The 18,420-nt window shown below is 35.2% G+C and overlaps 4 protein-coding genes across 4 annotated transcripts; all 4 read right to left on the bottom strand.

Annotated features, from left to right (window-relative positions):
- Positions 1 to 2,281: 2,281 nt before the first annotated feature.
- On the bottom strand, positions 2,282 to 3,022 carry LOC125815080 (probable carboxylesterase 7). The gene has a single exon (XM_049494479.1). It carries the CDS (start codon positions 3,020 to 3,022, stop codon positions 2,282 to 2,284), a length of 741 nt encoding a protein of 246 aa, XP_049350436.1.
- A 9,433-nt stretch (positions 3,023 to 12,455) lies between these two features.
- On the bottom strand, positions 12,456 to 13,443 carry LOC125816162 (probable carboxylesterase 7). The gene has a single exon (XM_049495756.1). The coding sequence runs from the start codon at positions 13,392 to 13,394 to the stop codon at positions 12,456 to 12,458; it is 939 nt and encodes a 312-aa protein (XP_049351713.1). The 5' UTR covers positions 13,395 to 13,443.
- Positions 13,444 to 14,128: 685 nt separating this feature from the next.
- LOC125816440 (probable carboxylesterase 12) lies at positions 14,129 to 16,074 on the bottom strand. The gene is made up of 2 exons (XM_049496046.1): positions 15,422 to 16,074; positions 14,129 to 14,799 (listed from the first exon to the last, which is right to left on the bottom strand). Exons 1-2 carry the CDS (start codon positions 15,900 to 15,902, stop codon positions 14,357 to 14,359), a joined length of 924 nt encoding a protein of 307 aa, XP_049352003.1. The 5' UTR covers positions 15,903 to 16,074; the 3' UTR covers positions 14,129 to 14,356.
- A 572-nt stretch (positions 16,075 to 16,646) lies between these two features.
- On the bottom strand, positions 16,647 to 17,726 carry LOC125816470 (2-hydroxyisoflavanone dehydratase-like). Its single transcript, XM_049496081.1, has one exon. It carries the CDS (start codon positions 17,715 to 17,717, stop codon positions 16,761 to 16,763), a length of 957 nt encoding a protein of 318 aa, XP_049352038.1. The 5' UTR covers positions 17,718 to 17,726; the 3' UTR covers positions 16,647 to 16,760.
- Between the last annotated feature and the right edge of the window lie 694 nt (positions 17,727 to 18,420).

Genomic DNA, 18,420 nt, shown 5'->3' with positions numbered 1-18,420 from the left:
TCTTTAATTCTTTTGTCATTTCTTTTTTTTGGTTTTCCACCCGGTGTTTAGAGTTCACACTGGAGCTCCGACTAAATCTGAATCGCGCTCTGCGTTTCTTCAGGGACTCATAGTATGTCCACACATTTCTTTAATTCTTTTGTCATTTCTTTTTTTTGGTTTTCCACCCGGTGTCCGGATCCCACATTGGAGCTCCGACTAAATTCGGATCGCGCTCTGCAGGGCCCATTCGGGGGTGATGCTCCTAACATGATTTTTTCCATACCCAGGACTCGAACCCGAGACCTCTGGTTAAGGGTGAAACACTCCCACCAATGCACCACAACCCATGTTGGTATTCTTTTGTCATTTTTAATATTATGTTATGTTTTTTAGTACTAATGTAGATAAAAAATGAAAAATAGTCCATGAATAAGTAAAACTTAGTCCACGGCACAAGTGTTCGAGCGACAACAATCTTGATAAACGATAAAAAGTATGGAAGAGGGTCAAAATTGCCCCCAAACTATATGAAATAGACCATTTATATCCTTCGTTACATTTTGGGATAAAAAATGCCCCTGTTGTTATCCGAAAAGACCACAAATACCCTCAAGAGTTAACACTCCAAAATTTTGTTGACATGGCAAGCCACGTGGGACTAATCCTTCCACCTAAGCGTTGCCAACTAGGATTCACTACAAAAGAACTAGACCTTTAACGGCAACAACAGTCGCCACAAAAGCCCAGAAAATCGTCACTAAAAGTTTTTAACATTAAATTCTAATTTTGTGTTTTTTTCTTCATTGTTTTTAAAAACCAAATATGATATCGATTAAGTAGGAGTTTGAAGACACTATATGTTTTATTTTTATGTGATATGTAAATGTATAAAATGTACAATGATGCATTATATATATATATAGTAGGAGATTTGAATCGAGAAGTAATTTTGATTATTTTTCGTAATAATATTGGATGTTTTCAATATGGATATTGCAAGTTATTTATTTTAGAAAATTAGGTCGCAATCGAAAATTAATTATCATATTTTTTTGTTGAAAAAATAGGTTTTACTAGCGAATGGTTGTTGGAGCCTTAGTCGCTACTAAAAATCACTTATAGCCTTTAGTGGCAATATTTTGAGATTTTGTGGCGACAAGTCAAGTTCTTTTGTAGTGAATCTTAGTTGACAATGCTTAGGTGGAGGGATTAGTCCCATGTGGCTTGCCACGTCACTAAAAAATTGGGGTGTTAACTCTTGAGGGTATTTGTGGTCTCCTGGGATAATTGCGGGAGTATTTTTGATCCCAAAATGTAATGGAGGATATAAGTGGTTTATTTCGTATAGTTCAGGGAGAATTTTGACCCTTTTCCATTAAAAGTATACATTCTAAAAAATGATGTGGTTATTTAATTGTCATACTTACCTTAAAGACTCAAAAATCAAAATCGTAAATTCAAATTGGTTTTCCAATTATTTTTATATTTTTATTTATAAAACAAAAACGTACTCCCTCCGTCCTTATTTACTTGTCCATATTTCCTTTTTTAGTTGTCCCTATTTAGTTGTCCATTTTGACAAATCAAGAAATGACAACAAATTTTTTCCTATTATACCCTTATTTACACTTCTTGAAAATTGTAAAAGTGTATGTTGTTTCCCTCCAATTTATTTCACTTGAATTCAAATAAGTGATTGTAATTTTGAAGTAAAAAGTTGTCATAAGGGTAAAATTGTAACTTCACTGTGCTAATCATTGTTGCCTTAATCTGTGTGCCATTTCTAAAGTGGACAACTAAAAAGGGACGGAGGGAGTATGTTAGTGGTATTCCTTTTCATCACTTTTACAGTTTGTTCCATCTTAGAAATAACAAGTTGAAGCAGTGTGGCTAGATGCTCCATAAATGGAGAGTCAGATTAATGAACTAGATGCACTTCATACCTAAGAATCCGGGACCTCGATCAAAGAAATACTTATCACTCTATATTAAACCTTGTTGATAGTCCATAAAATCAATAAGCCACATTCTCGGAAGATTGAGAAATATAATAAGAAAGAGATTTACCATGGGAAAATCTTTAACAATTACATCCAATTTATTCATAAAAATAGTACCCAATTCCATGATTAGAAGTGATTACGGAAAGAAACTAATTTTTTCATCATGGCCATGGAATTTTCAGCTTCTGTAGCAAACAGGTGAAACACATGTTCTTCATCTTTAACTTCCACAACCTCAACCGTCCCCGGCCACCCACTCTTCTCCAACACCTCCTTATAGTAAAATCCCCTGAATCTCAACGGATCTTTTCCGGCCACATACACAACTTCGGATCCTTTTCCGGGTTGATCAACGGGTCATCTAATCCCGAGCTGTTGGGATTCGCAAACAACCATAGCTTCTCAACGAAATCCTTGGCACCCAGGATTTCCCCCTCACCGTCAATCGGATCCTTCCCCCAGAAAGATGGACAGGCAAGGAAAATCCCTTCAAGTTTCACACCATCCAACTTTTCCAACCCGACCCGAATGGCTATATGGTGTGCAATGTTACCACCCGCGCTATCTCCCCCAAAATAAACGCGATTGAAATCGGCGTGATCTTTTAGCCATGGCTCATGACCATCTCCATTAGCATGTGAAGCGACCCATTTGAGAGCTAGCCAGGAATCTTCATAAGCTATGGGTAAAGGGTACTCAGGAGCTAACCTGTAGTTAACAGAAACGATAACAACGTTTGCTTCAGCTGCTACCTTGCTTAGATGCTTGTGATATGAAGGTGAAGAAGCAGATTCGATCACAAAACCACCACCGTGAAAGTAGACAAAAAGGGGAATTTTCTGAACAGTGTCGACAATTTTGGGCAGGTAGAGTCTTGCTGATAGGTTAATTTGTGGATCAGTTTCAACGTCTTTGATTTGTAGTCCAGTTTCAGGATTCGATTCAGGTGGGACAAAACCTTCGCCCGTCAGCCTTTCGATTCGACCATCTTTGTAAACTCTCATCAATGGAAAAAAATCATGTACTATTTCCGCCATTGCTAAAAGAGAAGGTTGGTATACTATACACTAAACACTAGTGCTGTGACAGATAACTTTTACAACCAAGAATTTGCTTTGTTTTAAAATCTGCTCTTTAATTATATGCATTTTGAATTGAATGTCCAAATCTTTTTTTTTTCCCTAGTTTGGGGTCAACATGTTTACTCTAATTTAATTTTGATAGTTTTTATGGTCATTTGCATTTATTTGTGCAATAACTTTCGATAGTTTTTTTTAGAAAATCACCTAATTTAGATTAATTTACTTGAAAAGTCACTTAACTTTATTTTATAACTCAAAAGTCACTTAATTATAAGTATTTCATCAAGAAAGTCACTCAACTATTGATATTTTACGTAGAAAGTCACTCAACTAATTTAAATATTTTTAAATTAAATTTTGTTAAAATATAATTTTTGTTTTAAACTTATTTTTAAAAACTAATAAGATGCTCATTTTAATTATTTTTTAAATATATTTTTTGTTTTAAACTATTTTTAAAAAAAAGATAATAAGATTGCTACGGTTTTTTTTCTCTTTTTTTTGGGATTACTTCTCAACTTCTTGATTCCAACCTTTTTTATAAAACAAAAAAAAAACATTTTCAGCATTAGTTCCAGTTAGACAATTGCTGGAATAGAAAAGAGAATTTTTTTTTTGTCAATCGCTACGGTACATTTTTCAGAAGAAAAATATAATTAAATAACTAGAGTGGGTCGATAAGATAATTAAAATAGATATTTTAATTTAACAAAATTTAATGAAAAAACAATTAAGTTGATTGGGTGACTTTATAAATGAAATATTAATAGTTGAATGAATTTCTAAGTAAAATACCAATAATTGAGTGACTTTTGAGTAATAAAACAAAATTAAGTGACTTTCTACGTGAATAAGCCTGAGTTGAGAGTATTCAAAATTGAGTGATCATATGAGATATTACCTCTTCAAACAAGTTATGGAGTCCCTTAACTCCACAAAAATGAAAAAAAACATTCATTTCAAAATAAATAAATATAAAAAAATCTTTTTTCTTAATAATAATTTCACTTTTTCATTCACTCTACAACATTTTTCGTATCCAATTAAAAGATAATGAAATAATAAGTTACGAGAAAATAGATTGACGATTTTAAGGAATAATAATCGTTTTCTAGATCATAAAAAAGTGGCTTAATATGAAATATGACCACTTTCTCCGATAAGTAGCCATGATTAACATAATTTAATATTATGGGTTTTAGACCATGTTCTAAGATATCTTATCCATTATTTTAAAAGTTTAAGTCAGACGCCTAAGTTCTTTCAAATATTAGAGAAGGTTGTAATTGCTCCACATCAATTTTGAAATAATGTCTAAAAGGATTTAAATGATCATGGTTATTTTATGTATTTTCTTAAATTTTGATGAGTTGTCCATTTTTTTTATAAAGGATATTCCACTCAAACTTTAATGAAATTATGTGTGCAACAACTTTTCTCTTATATTTTAGGCATATACATATATATTAGATTCATGTGTAGCCTAGCTCAATATCATACTTAGGTGCATTATTAACCACTCAAATTAAAGAGCAAGTATCAATATTTCAGATTGGTGTATCTGAAATAGCAAAGTCTTGGATTAAGATAGCACTTGGGTCAATTACTCCCTTCGTCCTATATTTTTTTTTTAATTAAAGGATGGGGCAGGCCCCATTTATTAAAAGGAACCAAAAGTTACAAATTAATACCAAGCCCATAATAGACCCGATCCAAATAACAAAGAGAAAAATCTAATTTGGAAAGCTAATCCTAAATAGAAAGAGGAACGTTCTTTGAGTTCTTGCAGCTTCCTCCTGAGTTGCTCCTTCCATTTGGTCCCTATTTCAGCAATCTTAAGTTTACAAAAGCTCTCACCATGCTCCTTCTTCTTGATCCATCTTTGACCGCCTTGAAACAACCAACCTGTATTTTGAGTTTTGGGTGTATTTCACTTTGGACGTTGACAAGTCCCACCAACATCGCGAAATCATCCCAATCGGAAACTTCTCCACCTCAGAGTATCTGCAAAGAAGCTTCAAGCTAGGTGATTTCCTTGATCTCATGGTTATTTTTTTCACCTAAAGTAACCTTCATAACTTTGATCCCTTATCCTTGACAGATTGAGCCCAACAAAGGGCTCTTTGGGATAAACTTACTCTGATTTACGTCAAGTACGTTGTTAATTATATTTTATTTATTTCTGATTTGCGAGCATCTTCCCTTTGTGTGTGTTGTTTCTGCTTTGTATGACCTCTGGGCTCTTATTTTGACTTGAGATTTAGAGATGTCAAGCAATTCGAATTTTGTATCAGTCACTGTGCTCACTCCCTGTATTGTGTAGCTTTCGTATCCTTAGATTAGGAATTTTGCTTTTGTCCATGTTTAATAAAGTCTTAGCTTCATTAGGTAAATCTTGGAAACTAGTAAAACTAATTGTGTCAGTACCTGCAAAAGAAAACACAAAATTAGCCATAAAATCCGCCAGTTTGTTTCCCTCTCTCAGAGAATGTTCAACTGCCACCTCCAACCCTTCGTTAAGAACTTGAATTCTTCTTATCTCCAATGCCACCTCCCAAGGGAAGTTCCACAAACCATCTATCATATTCTTGGTAGCTAATGAATCAGTTTCCATAACCAGGGGAAATAAATTCTAACCAGTCCTAATCTCAGTGCTACAATTTCTGCCACTAGGTTGTTTGCCACTTCAATCACTTTTGTTTCAGCATGTATATGATCACTTTGATAATTTCGAACACAAAAGGCAGCAGAGCTTGGCCCAGGATTACCTTTTAAGGCCCCATCTGTATTGTATTTGAAGGAATTCTCCCTTGGTAGGTTCCAATAAACCACCTTACAACCTATCCTAGGAGTATAGTATGCCAAGTATCTTACCAAATCAGGCCAGTTATTAGGTATCCTATGTATCCAAGGATATAAATGATTTGCCAATAACACTAAATTTTTTACTATACCTCCTCTCATGTCATAGCAGACATAAAATCTCCAAATTTAATAACATTTCTTCTTTTCATATTTGCCACAAAATGAACATTGGCACAACTATAATAATGGTTTAACTTGTGTTGAAGCATATGTATTCCACCATTTATAAACACTGTCTTTCAACTGCAAAAAAGGACCTTCTACTCCTACCATGCCTCCAAAATATCTCCATACATAGTTAGATGTTGCACAATTAAAGAAGAGGTGTTCGATAGTCTTCTGAACTCCATCCTCACAGCACCAACAAACCACCCTATCACACATCCTATTTCTGACAAGAACCTCTCCTATAGGAAGTCTTTGTTTCCAAAGTCTCCATATGAAAAAGGATATTTAAAAGGGATTCATTTATTCTAGATATAGTTGAAGTTCTTACAAATCCCATGTTTCTCTCTCAGAAAGTCCCAAGTAGAACTTATGGAGAATTTTCCATCTGTCTTTAGTATCCACCAAGGTTTGTCCCATTGTTCATCATCTTCGGAGTTTCTTCCCAACTGTATGATATGTCTACTAACTTCATCCCCAAAACTAGTTTGCAGCATGTGAGAATTCCACTCCCCATTCAAATAACATTGTCTAACTTCTTCCAACTGCATGTGTTTAGCAGTATCTATAGGCAATATGTAGTGGAGTGCTCCTAACTGTGTCCAGTTGTCATACCAGACACTTGAATGAACATTTTTAGGTTCCCACCAAATATTTTGGTTTATCAAATCTCTAACCTCTAGCATATACTTCCAGGTTAATGAACCACTTTTTCATTCAACCAATTGTGGCCTTTCTTTTTTGCAATATTTATTCCACATAAAATTTGACCATAATGTCTTTTGTGTTCTAAATAACCAATCCACCTTCTTCCTTAGGTTTACAGAGCTCAGACCAAGACACCCAATGCTTGTTATTTCCTACATCTCTAAACTTCCAATTTTTTTTTAGCAAAGACTCTATGCAAGTCTAGAATGACACATCTTGGGGGTATAATAACAGACATGAGACAAATAGGAATGTTATTTAAAATATTTTGAATGAATACTGCCTTACCTCCAAAAGACAGTAATTTCCCTTTCTATGTTTGCAGTTTGTTATGAACCTACTTCATCAATTCAGAAAAGTGTATTTTTTTTCTTTTTAGCATCACCAATATGATAACCCAAATGCATCATAGGAAGCTTTTCTCTAATAAAACTAGTATTTTCTTCAACACTAGAGATCAAGTTCTGTGTTGTCTTATGATATACAAAAAAAGAAGCCATTTTCTATATTTATTTTCTGCCCTGACTGTTTTTCATACTCCCTCAGAACATTCATCAATAAGTCTAAAGATTTCCCATCTGCAGAAGTAAAGATAATAGTATCATCTGCATATGCAAGATGATTTATATGATCACTCCATTTAGGTAGCCCAAAACTTTTGTAGACCTCATTACAAAACAAAACCTTTAAACCTCTTGACAGTACTTCAGCAGTAAGAATAAATAAAGTAGGAGATAGAGGGTCCCCTTGCTTCAACCCCTAGTAGAGTGAAAGAAACCAGTAGCCTGCCCATTGAGTAGGATAGAATACCAGTTGTTAGCAACCAATCTCCAAATTTTACCCACAACACCAGCATCAAAGCCCATTTTTTCCAACACCTTTTATAAAAAAACTCCAATCAACCCTGTCATAAGCCTTTGCCATATCCAGCTTGATGACTATATTTGCTGATTTACCTCTCTTACTTATGTCACCTATAATTTCCTGGGTCAATAAAACATTCTCAGTGATACTCTTCCCCTTCACAAAACCTGATTGATTTTGGGAATTCAAAGATGGAAGTACCATCTCAATTCTATCATTCATCACCCTAGAAATTACTTTATTAATGAAATTACTTAGACTAATTGGTCTCATGTCTGAGTAGGACTGAATTATGTCCTTTTTAGGCAAAAAAACCAAATTAGTATGAGTAATAGACTTAGGAAGAGTGTCCCATTTAAAGAAGGCACTAACCGCAACAATTACATCATCACCAACAATATCCCAACAATGCTGATAAAAATACCCAGAAAAACCATCAGCGCCACTTGCATTGTCTCCATTAAGATCAAACACAACTTTCTTTACCTCCTCTCTTGTAGGTTGTTCATTCAGTTTACTGTTGGCCCCTGCATTAATACTTGGATAAATATATCTCAATAAAGAGGCATTTTCACCATTATGATGGCCTGTGAATTGCTTTTGAAAAAACTCCTGAGCAGCTCTTACTACCTATTCCACTCATTCCACCCATACTTCTCCCATATTCTGTATTCTGTTAATATTCAAGCTCTTTCCCCTGCCCTTCACTAGATTGCGAAAGAACATTGTATTTTTTCCCCTCTGTAAACCATTGAATACCTGTTTTCTGTCTTCAATATTCTTCTTCAAAATGCACATATTTCTTTAATTCTGCATGAGCCTGATGTAGTATTCTTCTATTATCAGCAATAGGGGCAGCTTCAAATAATTCTTCTTTCATTCTAACAATCTCCTCCCTAATAGATAATTGTTTGAAGATATCTCCAAAAGATACGTTACTCTAGTTTGACAAGGCAACATTAGTCTTCTTCATCTTTTGTGTCCAATTTATAAACACATCCACCTCATCTGACACCCAACTTTCTTGTACAATCTGCTGAAAGTCTGTTTTTTCTGTTCAGAATTTGAGAAATCTTAAAGGTCTTCTGATATAATGATTCTGTTGACCATAAGTAAGCAACATAGGAGCATGATCAGACCTTATCAATGTTCTACTTCTACTATCCCAAACTTTCCCATAAATGTCTGATTCATAAAGAACCTATCAAGCCTTTTGAAAATACACTGATTATCTATCCTTCCATTCCACCATGTAAAAGGACTTTCTTTGAAATTGACATCCACCAGTTCACATGAGTTTACACAAAAAGCAAAGTCCTCATATTCATCAGGGTATACATGCAGACCCCAAACTTTTCCTCATCACTCATAATGACATTAAAATCCCCCCAATATGCCAGGGTGAATTGCTAATATAATTACTAATGCAGTAAATATCATTCCACAAATTTAACCTCTCCTCAGCATCACACTTTGCATATAACATAGAAACAACAAAAAATTAATTATTTTCCATGAACTTCAGACTAAGAGTCAGCATTTGCTCAGAGTCTTACAAAACCTCCACCTGGAATTGATAAAAAATGAACACCCAAATCTTTTCGTTGCAATTATGATTAGCATACTCCATTCCCAATCTCCTTTTGTATCTTTGAATGCTGTTAGTTCTTTGAAAAGGCTCCATCAAAGCTATGCTAGAAAACTTATGATGTCTTTGTAACATTTGTATTTTGTGGAATGAATTTTGAGATCTGACTGATCTCACATTCCAAAACAAAGTCTTCATCATCATTTCGATCCACTCATTGTCCCTCTATTTGGATTAGATCTTGTAGGTAATATTTCACATTTACCTTTACCTTTGAGTTTGCTTGATGTTGAAGGTTTTACTCCTGCCTCTTTAAACACTCTGTTATCAGGTTGCAACGAATCTATTTCATCTTTATCTTCTGCTGCACCATTCTCAATGAATTGTGCTACTTGTTGTTTCCCAGAACCTTGATGAGAAACCATTTCATGTAACATCTGGACAGGCTGTGACTTGGGGCAAACGACAGTCAGAATGTTGTGATCCTCCTCTTCACCACTCTTTAGAAGGTGCCTCTGTAACAGTGAAGGATGTCAATCTTCTTTTGGTTTCATAATCTGTAAAGGAATGTCATAATCTGCAAGCTCTAAGTCACTGTCCACAATTGTCAACTGCTGCTTATTTATTTCACCGCCATCATCCCTCTCTTCCTCCTTGTTCACATCTTTTGTCTCACTTATTGTTGTATTCAACACAACCTCAACATCATCAACCTCTTCTTCTTCCACCTTATTCTCAGCTATTTCGCCATCTTTCATGTCTGCTTTCTCCAAAGCAACCTCTTTTATGTTGGTTTGACTTTTTGGTAAATTCACCTTATTAATCAGCTCACCTCCTTGTTGCATCTTATTTGAAGCTCCTACCTCTATGGCCTCCTCTTCATTTTGATTTTGTTGATTCAGAACATCAAAATAATTGATATTGCTAATGACCTCTGCACTTTCCACTACTTTAACATTCATAATTTCTCCAGTTCTCTTTCTAATTGTTTTATTAGTAGGTTTCCATTTACTTTTTATAGCCCCTTTGTAGAGTTGTTTGTTGTCAATATGTTGTGATTCTTTTGGCCTATCCCCATTGTGTTGTTGCACCAACTCTGGGTGTAGTACTCTACAATCATCTTCTGCATGCCCTTGTAATTTACACTACTTGCAATAAGCAGGCAATGAATCATATTGTATCTTTATTTTAACAATTGAATTTTCTTGAATGTCATTATTTTCTAACTGCATCTGCACAAATTCAGGTTTATCAGTAAGTAAATCCAATTGGACCTTTACTCGAGCACAACTTGGACGCGTCTTATTTATTGTAGCAAGATCTAGCTGTAAAGGCTTCCTAACAACAGACGCAAGAGATAACAAAACTTTCTCCACAAAGAAAGTTGGAAGTAAGTCTGGAAAGGAAATCCATGTAGTTGCATGTGATGTCTCCTCACTAACCTTGAAGTTGGCATCGTAAATAAAATGCCTCATTTGATATGCATAACCATCCTTAGCAATTATGTAATATGAATTCTTAGATAATATTCTAATGTAGTCTTCAATACAGTCAAATCTCATTAGAATATGCCTATTTCTCAGATAACCTATCTGACATCCCCCAATGATTCCACATTGTTTTGGGATTAGTTCTCTTATTTCATTAATCTCAGGAGCTCCATATGAGAATTTTTCAACCACAACATATTGCAAATTCTCAATAATATTCATTCTTTGTATTTCTTTTGCCATCCAATGAATGGTAGGTAAACCATTAATGAGGTGTGGTTTCTTCATAGGAATAGGATCTACTGCAACATCAACTTTCTTTTTGTAATTTGCATCATGACCTCTAATAATATCAGCATACCTGTTCCTAGAAGGGGATGTGGACAATTGTGGGTGTAGAAATTGCAGTAGCCAGACTATCCATTAGCGATGGCTGGCCGTATGCCGGCAGCATGCCTGAAAAAAAAAACTAAATCGCCGTCGGGATTTCGAAAACCTCTCTTTCGTCCTATATTAGTTGATCACTTTTCTTTTTGTACGCATATTAAAAAATCACAAATAAAAAGATAATTTTACTAATTCACATGTTAAAAAACTTTGGTTGGTTTGGAAAGCTAGCAGGTAATTGAAATTGGTGTAATTACTAGGATAGTAATTACGCTGACATGTTTGTTTGTCACAGTGCAATTACAATGTAATTACAAGTGTAATCATAAGGTTATATTGCATTTTAAAAATATAAATTAAAATTGTATATTAGACAAATAAGGGACTTAATAAATGATATTAAATTGAATATTTAAGATATATATTGTCTCATGAAAATATATTAATTAATAAACATATGTTCTTAACTATATAATAAAAAATAATTGATTTATATTTTTCAATTTAGTATACTTTTAATAATATTAATCATAAAAACTAAAAGTACACAATGTAATCACCAACAATTCAACCCCCCCCCCCCCCATCGTGAATTGGAGAGTATAATTACACCCTGTCAATTACACTCAATTACATGCCCAATCAAACAGGATAAACAATGCAATTACACCAAATTCAATTATCACGATGGGCTTTGCAAACAAGCTCTTAGGGAATTGTCAAACAAGTTTGAACACTTTCAAATGAATTAATTACAAGGGTAATATAGAAAAAATCTAATTAATATTTTTTTGATTTAGTAAGGTGATCAACTAATATAAGACAACTTCTTTTAGTAAGATGGTCAACTAATTGAAACGGGTGAAGTATTTTTAAAATACGAAATTATATGAATAAAGGAGAAACTCTATGATAAGAAAATTAATGATTCATGTAAATTGTTAATTAGGAAATGTCTTGAAGAAATCCAACGGGTAACTAATAATTTTGTTATACAAGAAAAAATAACTACTATGCATTATTTATTTTCTATTGGTATCTATTAATGGATCACAAGTCAAAATATAGTTATTTAGACATGATCTTTTAATAAGCAATTTGAAATTAGATTGATTTGAAATTGAAGGTTTTGTCGGTACTTGCAATTTCAATAAACAAAAGTTAATTAACAAAGTATAATAAACTACCATTTTAAATGATTCAACATTTATTGATCGAACTTAATTCGATAAAAAGAGAAATATTTCTTCGAGAGAAGATCTTTAACAATTTACATCCAATTCATTCATGAAAATAGTACTCAATTCCATGATTAAAAGGCCTAGGACTGATTAAGGAAAGAGACCAATTTTTTCGACATTGCCATCCCATTTTCAGCTTCTGGAGCAAACAGGTGAAAAACATGTTCCTCATCTTTAACCTCCACAACCTCCACCGTCCCCGGCCACCCACTCTTCTCCAACGCCTCCTTATAGTAAAATCCCCTGAATCTCAACGGATCTTTTCCGGCCACATACACAAGTACTTTATCACATCCTAAGCTAGACAATTTCGGATCCTTCTCCGGGTTAATCAACGGGTCATCTAATCCCGAGCTATTCGGATTCGCAAACAGCCATAGCTTCTCAACGAAACCCTTGGCACCCAGGTTTTCCCCCTCACCGTCAATCGGATCCTTCCCCCAGAAAAATGGACAGGCAAGGAAAATCCCTTCAAGTTTCACACCATCCAACTTTTCCAACCCGACCCGAATTGCTATATGGTGTGCGATGTTACCACCGGCGCTATCTCCCCCAAAATAAACCCGATTGAAATCGGCATGGTCTTTTAGCCATGGCTCATGGCCATCACCATTAGCATGTGAAGCGACCCATTTGAGAGCTAGCCATGTATCTTCATAAGCTATGGGTAACGGGTACTCAGGAGCTAACCTGTAGTTAACAGAAACGATGACGACTTTTGCTTCAGCTGCTACCGTGCTAAGATGCTTGTGATATGAAGGTGAAGAAGCAGATTCTATCACAAAGCCACCGCCGTGAAAGTAGACGAAAAGGGGAATTTTCTGAACGGTGTCGACATTTTTGGGCAGGTAGAGTCTTGCTGATAGGTTAATTTGTGGATCAATTTCAATGTCTTTGATTTGTACTCCAGTTTCAGGATCCGATTCAGGTGGGACAAAACCCTCTCCCATCAGCCTTTCGATTCGACCATCTTTGTAAACTCTCATCAATGGGAAAAAATCATGTACTATTTCCGCCATTGCTAAAGGGTAAGTTACAAGAGAAGGTTGGTGTTACTATACACCAGTGCTGTGACAGCTACTTTTAAAAGCAATAATTTGTGTAAATTATTTTTTCTTTGCCTAAACATATAGTTTGGGCGGCCAACCAATTTTTTAAATATTTTTCTTTCGATTTTTTTTTTAATTGTATATTCGAAAACTTAAATTTTTATGTCTTATATTCCGTCTTACTCATATTACATATATCCAATGTTAAAGATTAGTTTTCAAAGGTCCAATAGATTACTATTTTAGGGTTCCAACAAGTATATCATATTTGCTATTGAGTAATTATATGATTTGATTGAGAAAATGATGAATGCTAACACAGATAATCCCTCCTTTCGTTTTCACTCGACATTGATTAGATCTTTTTATTAAAATAAAATTCAAACATATAAAAAAAGTATACTATAAATAATAGAATTACTCCATATTTTATAATATATAAGAGTTAAATATAAGGACGGCATTATATTTTAACTCGGCATCTGTAGTAATGTTTCTAGAGGACAGAGACTTCTTTTGTCCTCATTGATTCTCCCCAATATCATCACCTTATAAGTTATATATACAAACAATTCAAGTGAGCGTAGTCCATACGTAATGACCACTGCAAGTTCTATTGTCCAGAATGAATTTCTTTTGGAGGTATAGTGGAGTTGGATTTGAAGCTTATGAGTTGAAAATTATCTAATTTTTTCAAGTTATTTGGTCCTAAATTAAATAAAGTACTATTTTTTAAAGACAAATACAAGATGTTCCATAAATGGAGAGTCCAGTGACTCCAGTTAATGACTGTGATAGTGAAAATGATATCTCCTGCCACAATTGCAAGTCCAAACGAAATTTCAATTTCAAGTCCAAACAGCTACTTATTTGATCAATAAAAAGAAAAGAGATGCAACTGAAATAGTACATAAATTCTACCCAACAAGTATTCAGCTTGATTGTTTAAAGAAATCAGCTAGCCATTTCATCAAGGCCTTAGCTCTCTCACAAGTTGGCTTAACCAAATGAAAAACATGTTCTTCCCCTTCTGTTTCCTTAAGTTGCACTTCACCTTTCCATCCACATTTCTTCAGGGACTCATAGTATGTCCACCCTCTGTCCCTTATAAAATCCGCTCCCCCGGTGCATATCAGAATCTTGGAACAAACAAGCTTCGATAGCAAACTTGGATGTGCTGCTGGATTGAATCTTGGGTCATCAGTTTTGGGATTTTCTGGGCAACAATACGACCAAATTCTATCTGGCCCATCGTTCCCGAAATAGGGATGAACTAATGCCATTCCGACAAGTTTTAACCCATCTCCAAGTTTATCTTCATCTACACTAGCTCGCATCATCATGTTATGAGCAACATTTGCTCCTGCACTATCACCTTTTGTGACAAAATCAATACAATTTCAGTACTCACTCAATGCGCTCAAGTTTGAACCCAAAAATAAACTTCATAAATATTGGAGCAAAACAAGTAACGCGATTGATCAAAATGCAACCTAAATACAAGCACATGGAATCAAATATGAAGATAATATTCTACTCCCTCCGTTTCACAAAGAATGAGTTGGTTTGATTTGGCACGGAGTTTAAGTAAATAAAGAAGACTTTTGAAACTTGTGATCCTAAATTAAAGTTATGTCAAATGTACAAAATTGCCCTTAATCTTGTGGTCTTAAACATGCCACGTGGAAAACAAAAAGTAAAATGTTACCAAAAAAGGAAAGAGGTCATTCTTTTTTAAACTGACTAAAAAGGAAAGGAGGTCATTCTTTGTGAAACGGAGGGAGTATTAGTTTTCGTATTTTCTGTCAAAACGCATAAAAAAGTATGAAGATTGGATCAATTTGGGTGGGTTGACTTATGCTTTGTCATCTGTCCATCCTCATCCAATCCAGTAAAAATCATTTTGGATCGTGACTCGTTTATTGATCTAAAAATACGTCATCCGAAACTAACTTAATCCGAAAACCAATTCAATTTGACCAAACCCGCACATTTACCTGACAAGAAAACTCGGGAGAAGTCAGCATGACTTTTCAGCCATGGTTCAGATCCCTGTTCACCATTGGCCTGCTGAGAGACCCATTTCATGGCAGCCCATGAATCATCATAACAGGCAGGAATTTTGTGTTCAGGGGCTAATCGGTACTCGACAGACACGATAAGTACATTGGCTTCTGCAGCTAGAGAGTGGAGATAACTATGATAGTAAGTAGAAAACGCCGATTCGATCACAAACCCTCCCCCATGGAAATACACAAGGAGTGGAAATTTCTGATCATCATTTTGGGTTATTTTAGGAAGGTAAAGGCGTACCGTTACATTGTTCTCCGGTAGGACGACGATATCTTTGGATCGAACACCGGTGATTGGATTATCGGAAGGAGGGGCATAATCATGTTTCCGATACTTTTCGATACTGCCATCTTTGTAGACCTTAAAAAACATTGGGACATCATAAGCAATTTCCTTTGCATCCATTGTTTGATTAAAGTTTGCAGTAAGATGGAGATGGAATAATGCGATGTAAATGTGATGTGGAGATTTTAAGGGGATACAAAATGGAGGGTGAGATTGATTATAATTATTAGGCGTTTTTGTCTTTATGCCTAAATTTTTGAAGAGTAGGTTAAGTGGACATTGTAGTCTCCGCAGTATCTTCCTCATTGGCTCAAACGCCATAAACCTTTTTTTTTGTTCGATTTTTTTGTTGATAAAAGGGAAACCCACCATCGCTATCATTTTAATGAGCACATGGTAAAATCTCTGCTTCTATGCAATAGCTAGCAAATCATCTTTCCGAAATTATTTTAGGAGAGAAATCATAAAATATCTCTAAACTCTAAACAAATTATTAGTTTCATTATTAATAGCTATTGATAGCCTTTAAAATACCATTTAATGAACTTTCTTACTAGATAAGTGAAATACACCCTAAATTCTTGTCAAGTTTAGGAGTGTTTTCAATTGTTCTTTCGGCTTTTTATGAATGGACGAAACTAATAGTTTGCTATAAGTTTAAAAATGTTTTCAGTATAGTAGTTTAAAATTGAAGTTATGTTTGGAAATGAATACAAATTGAAATTATTTTTGAACTATCCAAAGTAATTTGAAAAGAACCGTAAAATTTAAACAAAGCGGATTGGTTGAATATGAAATAATTGGTATGCAAAGTGGAACGGCATGAAATTTTAGCGGGTTAAGATGAACCATCACAACCACACCTTTGGTATCCCAACACATGACAATACACTGCATTATATTACGTTTCATGATACACAAACAAGGGTAAATTTATTCTCATTTTGAACTTACTAACTCTAGATTCTGAATTTGGCGCTAGGCTAAGAAGTGGACTATGGATTTCATCAAGACCTTAGCTTTCTCAGAAGTTTGGTTAAATAAATGGAAGACATGTCCCTCCCCTTCTATCTCCTTTATCCCCAATTGACCTTTCCACCCACTTTTCTTCAAAGTCTCATAATAAGTCCAAGCCCTGTCTCTCAAAAAATCTTTGCCAGCAGTACAAACTAAAACCTTCGAGCATTTCAATTCCGACAGCATACTCCTATGAGCTGCCGGATTGAATCTCGAATCATTAATCCCATTACTTTTGGGACATAAATACGTCCATAGTGAATCAGGCTTACCATTACCGAAATAAGGATCAATCAGTGCCATTCCTACTAATGACGCGACAAAATGGCTTTCCTCACTTGCCCGAACCATTAAGTTGTGTGCAATATTAGCACCAGCACTATCACCAGCTAAGAAAACACGCGAAAAATTGGCGTGTATTTTAAGCCAGGGCTCTGTTCCTTGTGCAGCCCAATTCAGGACAGCCCATGAATCATCGTAACACGCGGGGATTAGATGCTCTGGGGCTAATCTGTAATCGATTGATACGATGATTACATTAGCCTCAGAGGTTAGCTTGTGGAGGTAACTATCGTACATGGAAGAAAATGCTGATTGAGTACAGAAGCCGCCTCCGTGGATGTAAAAAAGCAGAGGAAATTTTTGGTTTTTTCGACTGATTTTAGGAAGGTAAAGTCGTGCTGATACGTTTTTTTGGGGCAAAATTGTAACGTCTTTGGATTGAACCCCAGTTTTGGGATTGTTTGATGGAGGGACTAACTTGATGTGTTGATACCTGTGAATAATTCCATCAGCATCAACTTTGAAAAATGGATAAAAATTCTGGGGTTTTACAGCAAAGGTTGAAGATATACATAGGCAGATAGTAATTATTAGAAATAATAAAGGAAAATGAAGATGAGTGAAATGTAGTGCCATTTGAGTTATAGAAGTAACCCTGAGGGGTAGCTCAGCTGGTAAAGGCCTGGGACAAAGTCCTTCAGGTCGCCGGTTCGAGCCCCAGCAGGGCCACTGGAGGCATTACAAACCGGCCGCGTCTCCAGGGCCCCGTGGAACTAACCGTGGTGGACCCGCCTTGAAACAGCGGGATCCGGTGGGTACAGCTAGTCGGGTTCGCAAAGCGACGCCCGGAAACCACGGTAAAAAAAAATATAAAAAATTTGAGTTATAGAAGTAGGTGAATTAATGAATAGATTTTATAGAACTTGTTTGCGACCCAAATTAGAGAACCAACAGTTTTGTGTGTGTGGTAGGTAGGTAATTAAAGCGTGGCAGATCGGGTGCCGTGATTGACTCACGAGGTGTTTTCATTGACCTGCACAAATTGCATCGGTAAATTGATTTTGCTATCCGAAATAGTCTTTCTATGAAATTAAATTGATCATTCAGATCCACTTATAAAATTACATTGAATATGTTATTGTTATTGAATTAGCGTAGTAAGAATTAGTACTCTTCCATTTCATTTTATACATTGTGATATATATTATCCGGTGTGGCAAGTAAGACACGTCCTGTTTGGATGTAGGAGGTTGTTGTTGGATATATCATATGTTACTCCTACAATTTTTTCTAAGAATAAATAGTTGTTTAGTTATAGGATGAATGAAATAGTCAAAAA

Source organism: Solanum verrucosum, unplaced genomic scaffold (assembly GCF_900185275.1).
Source record: "Solanum verrucosum unplaced genomic scaffold, falcon-dt-bn FXZP01000261.1, whole genome shotgun sequence".
NCBI classification, from domain to species: Eukaryota; Viridiplantae; Streptophyta; class Magnoliopsida; order Solanales; family Solanaceae; genus Solanum; species Solanum verrucosum.
The sequence above is the reverse complement of the archived record's forward strand: the minus strand, read 5'-3'. Positions and strand labels throughout refer to the sequence as shown.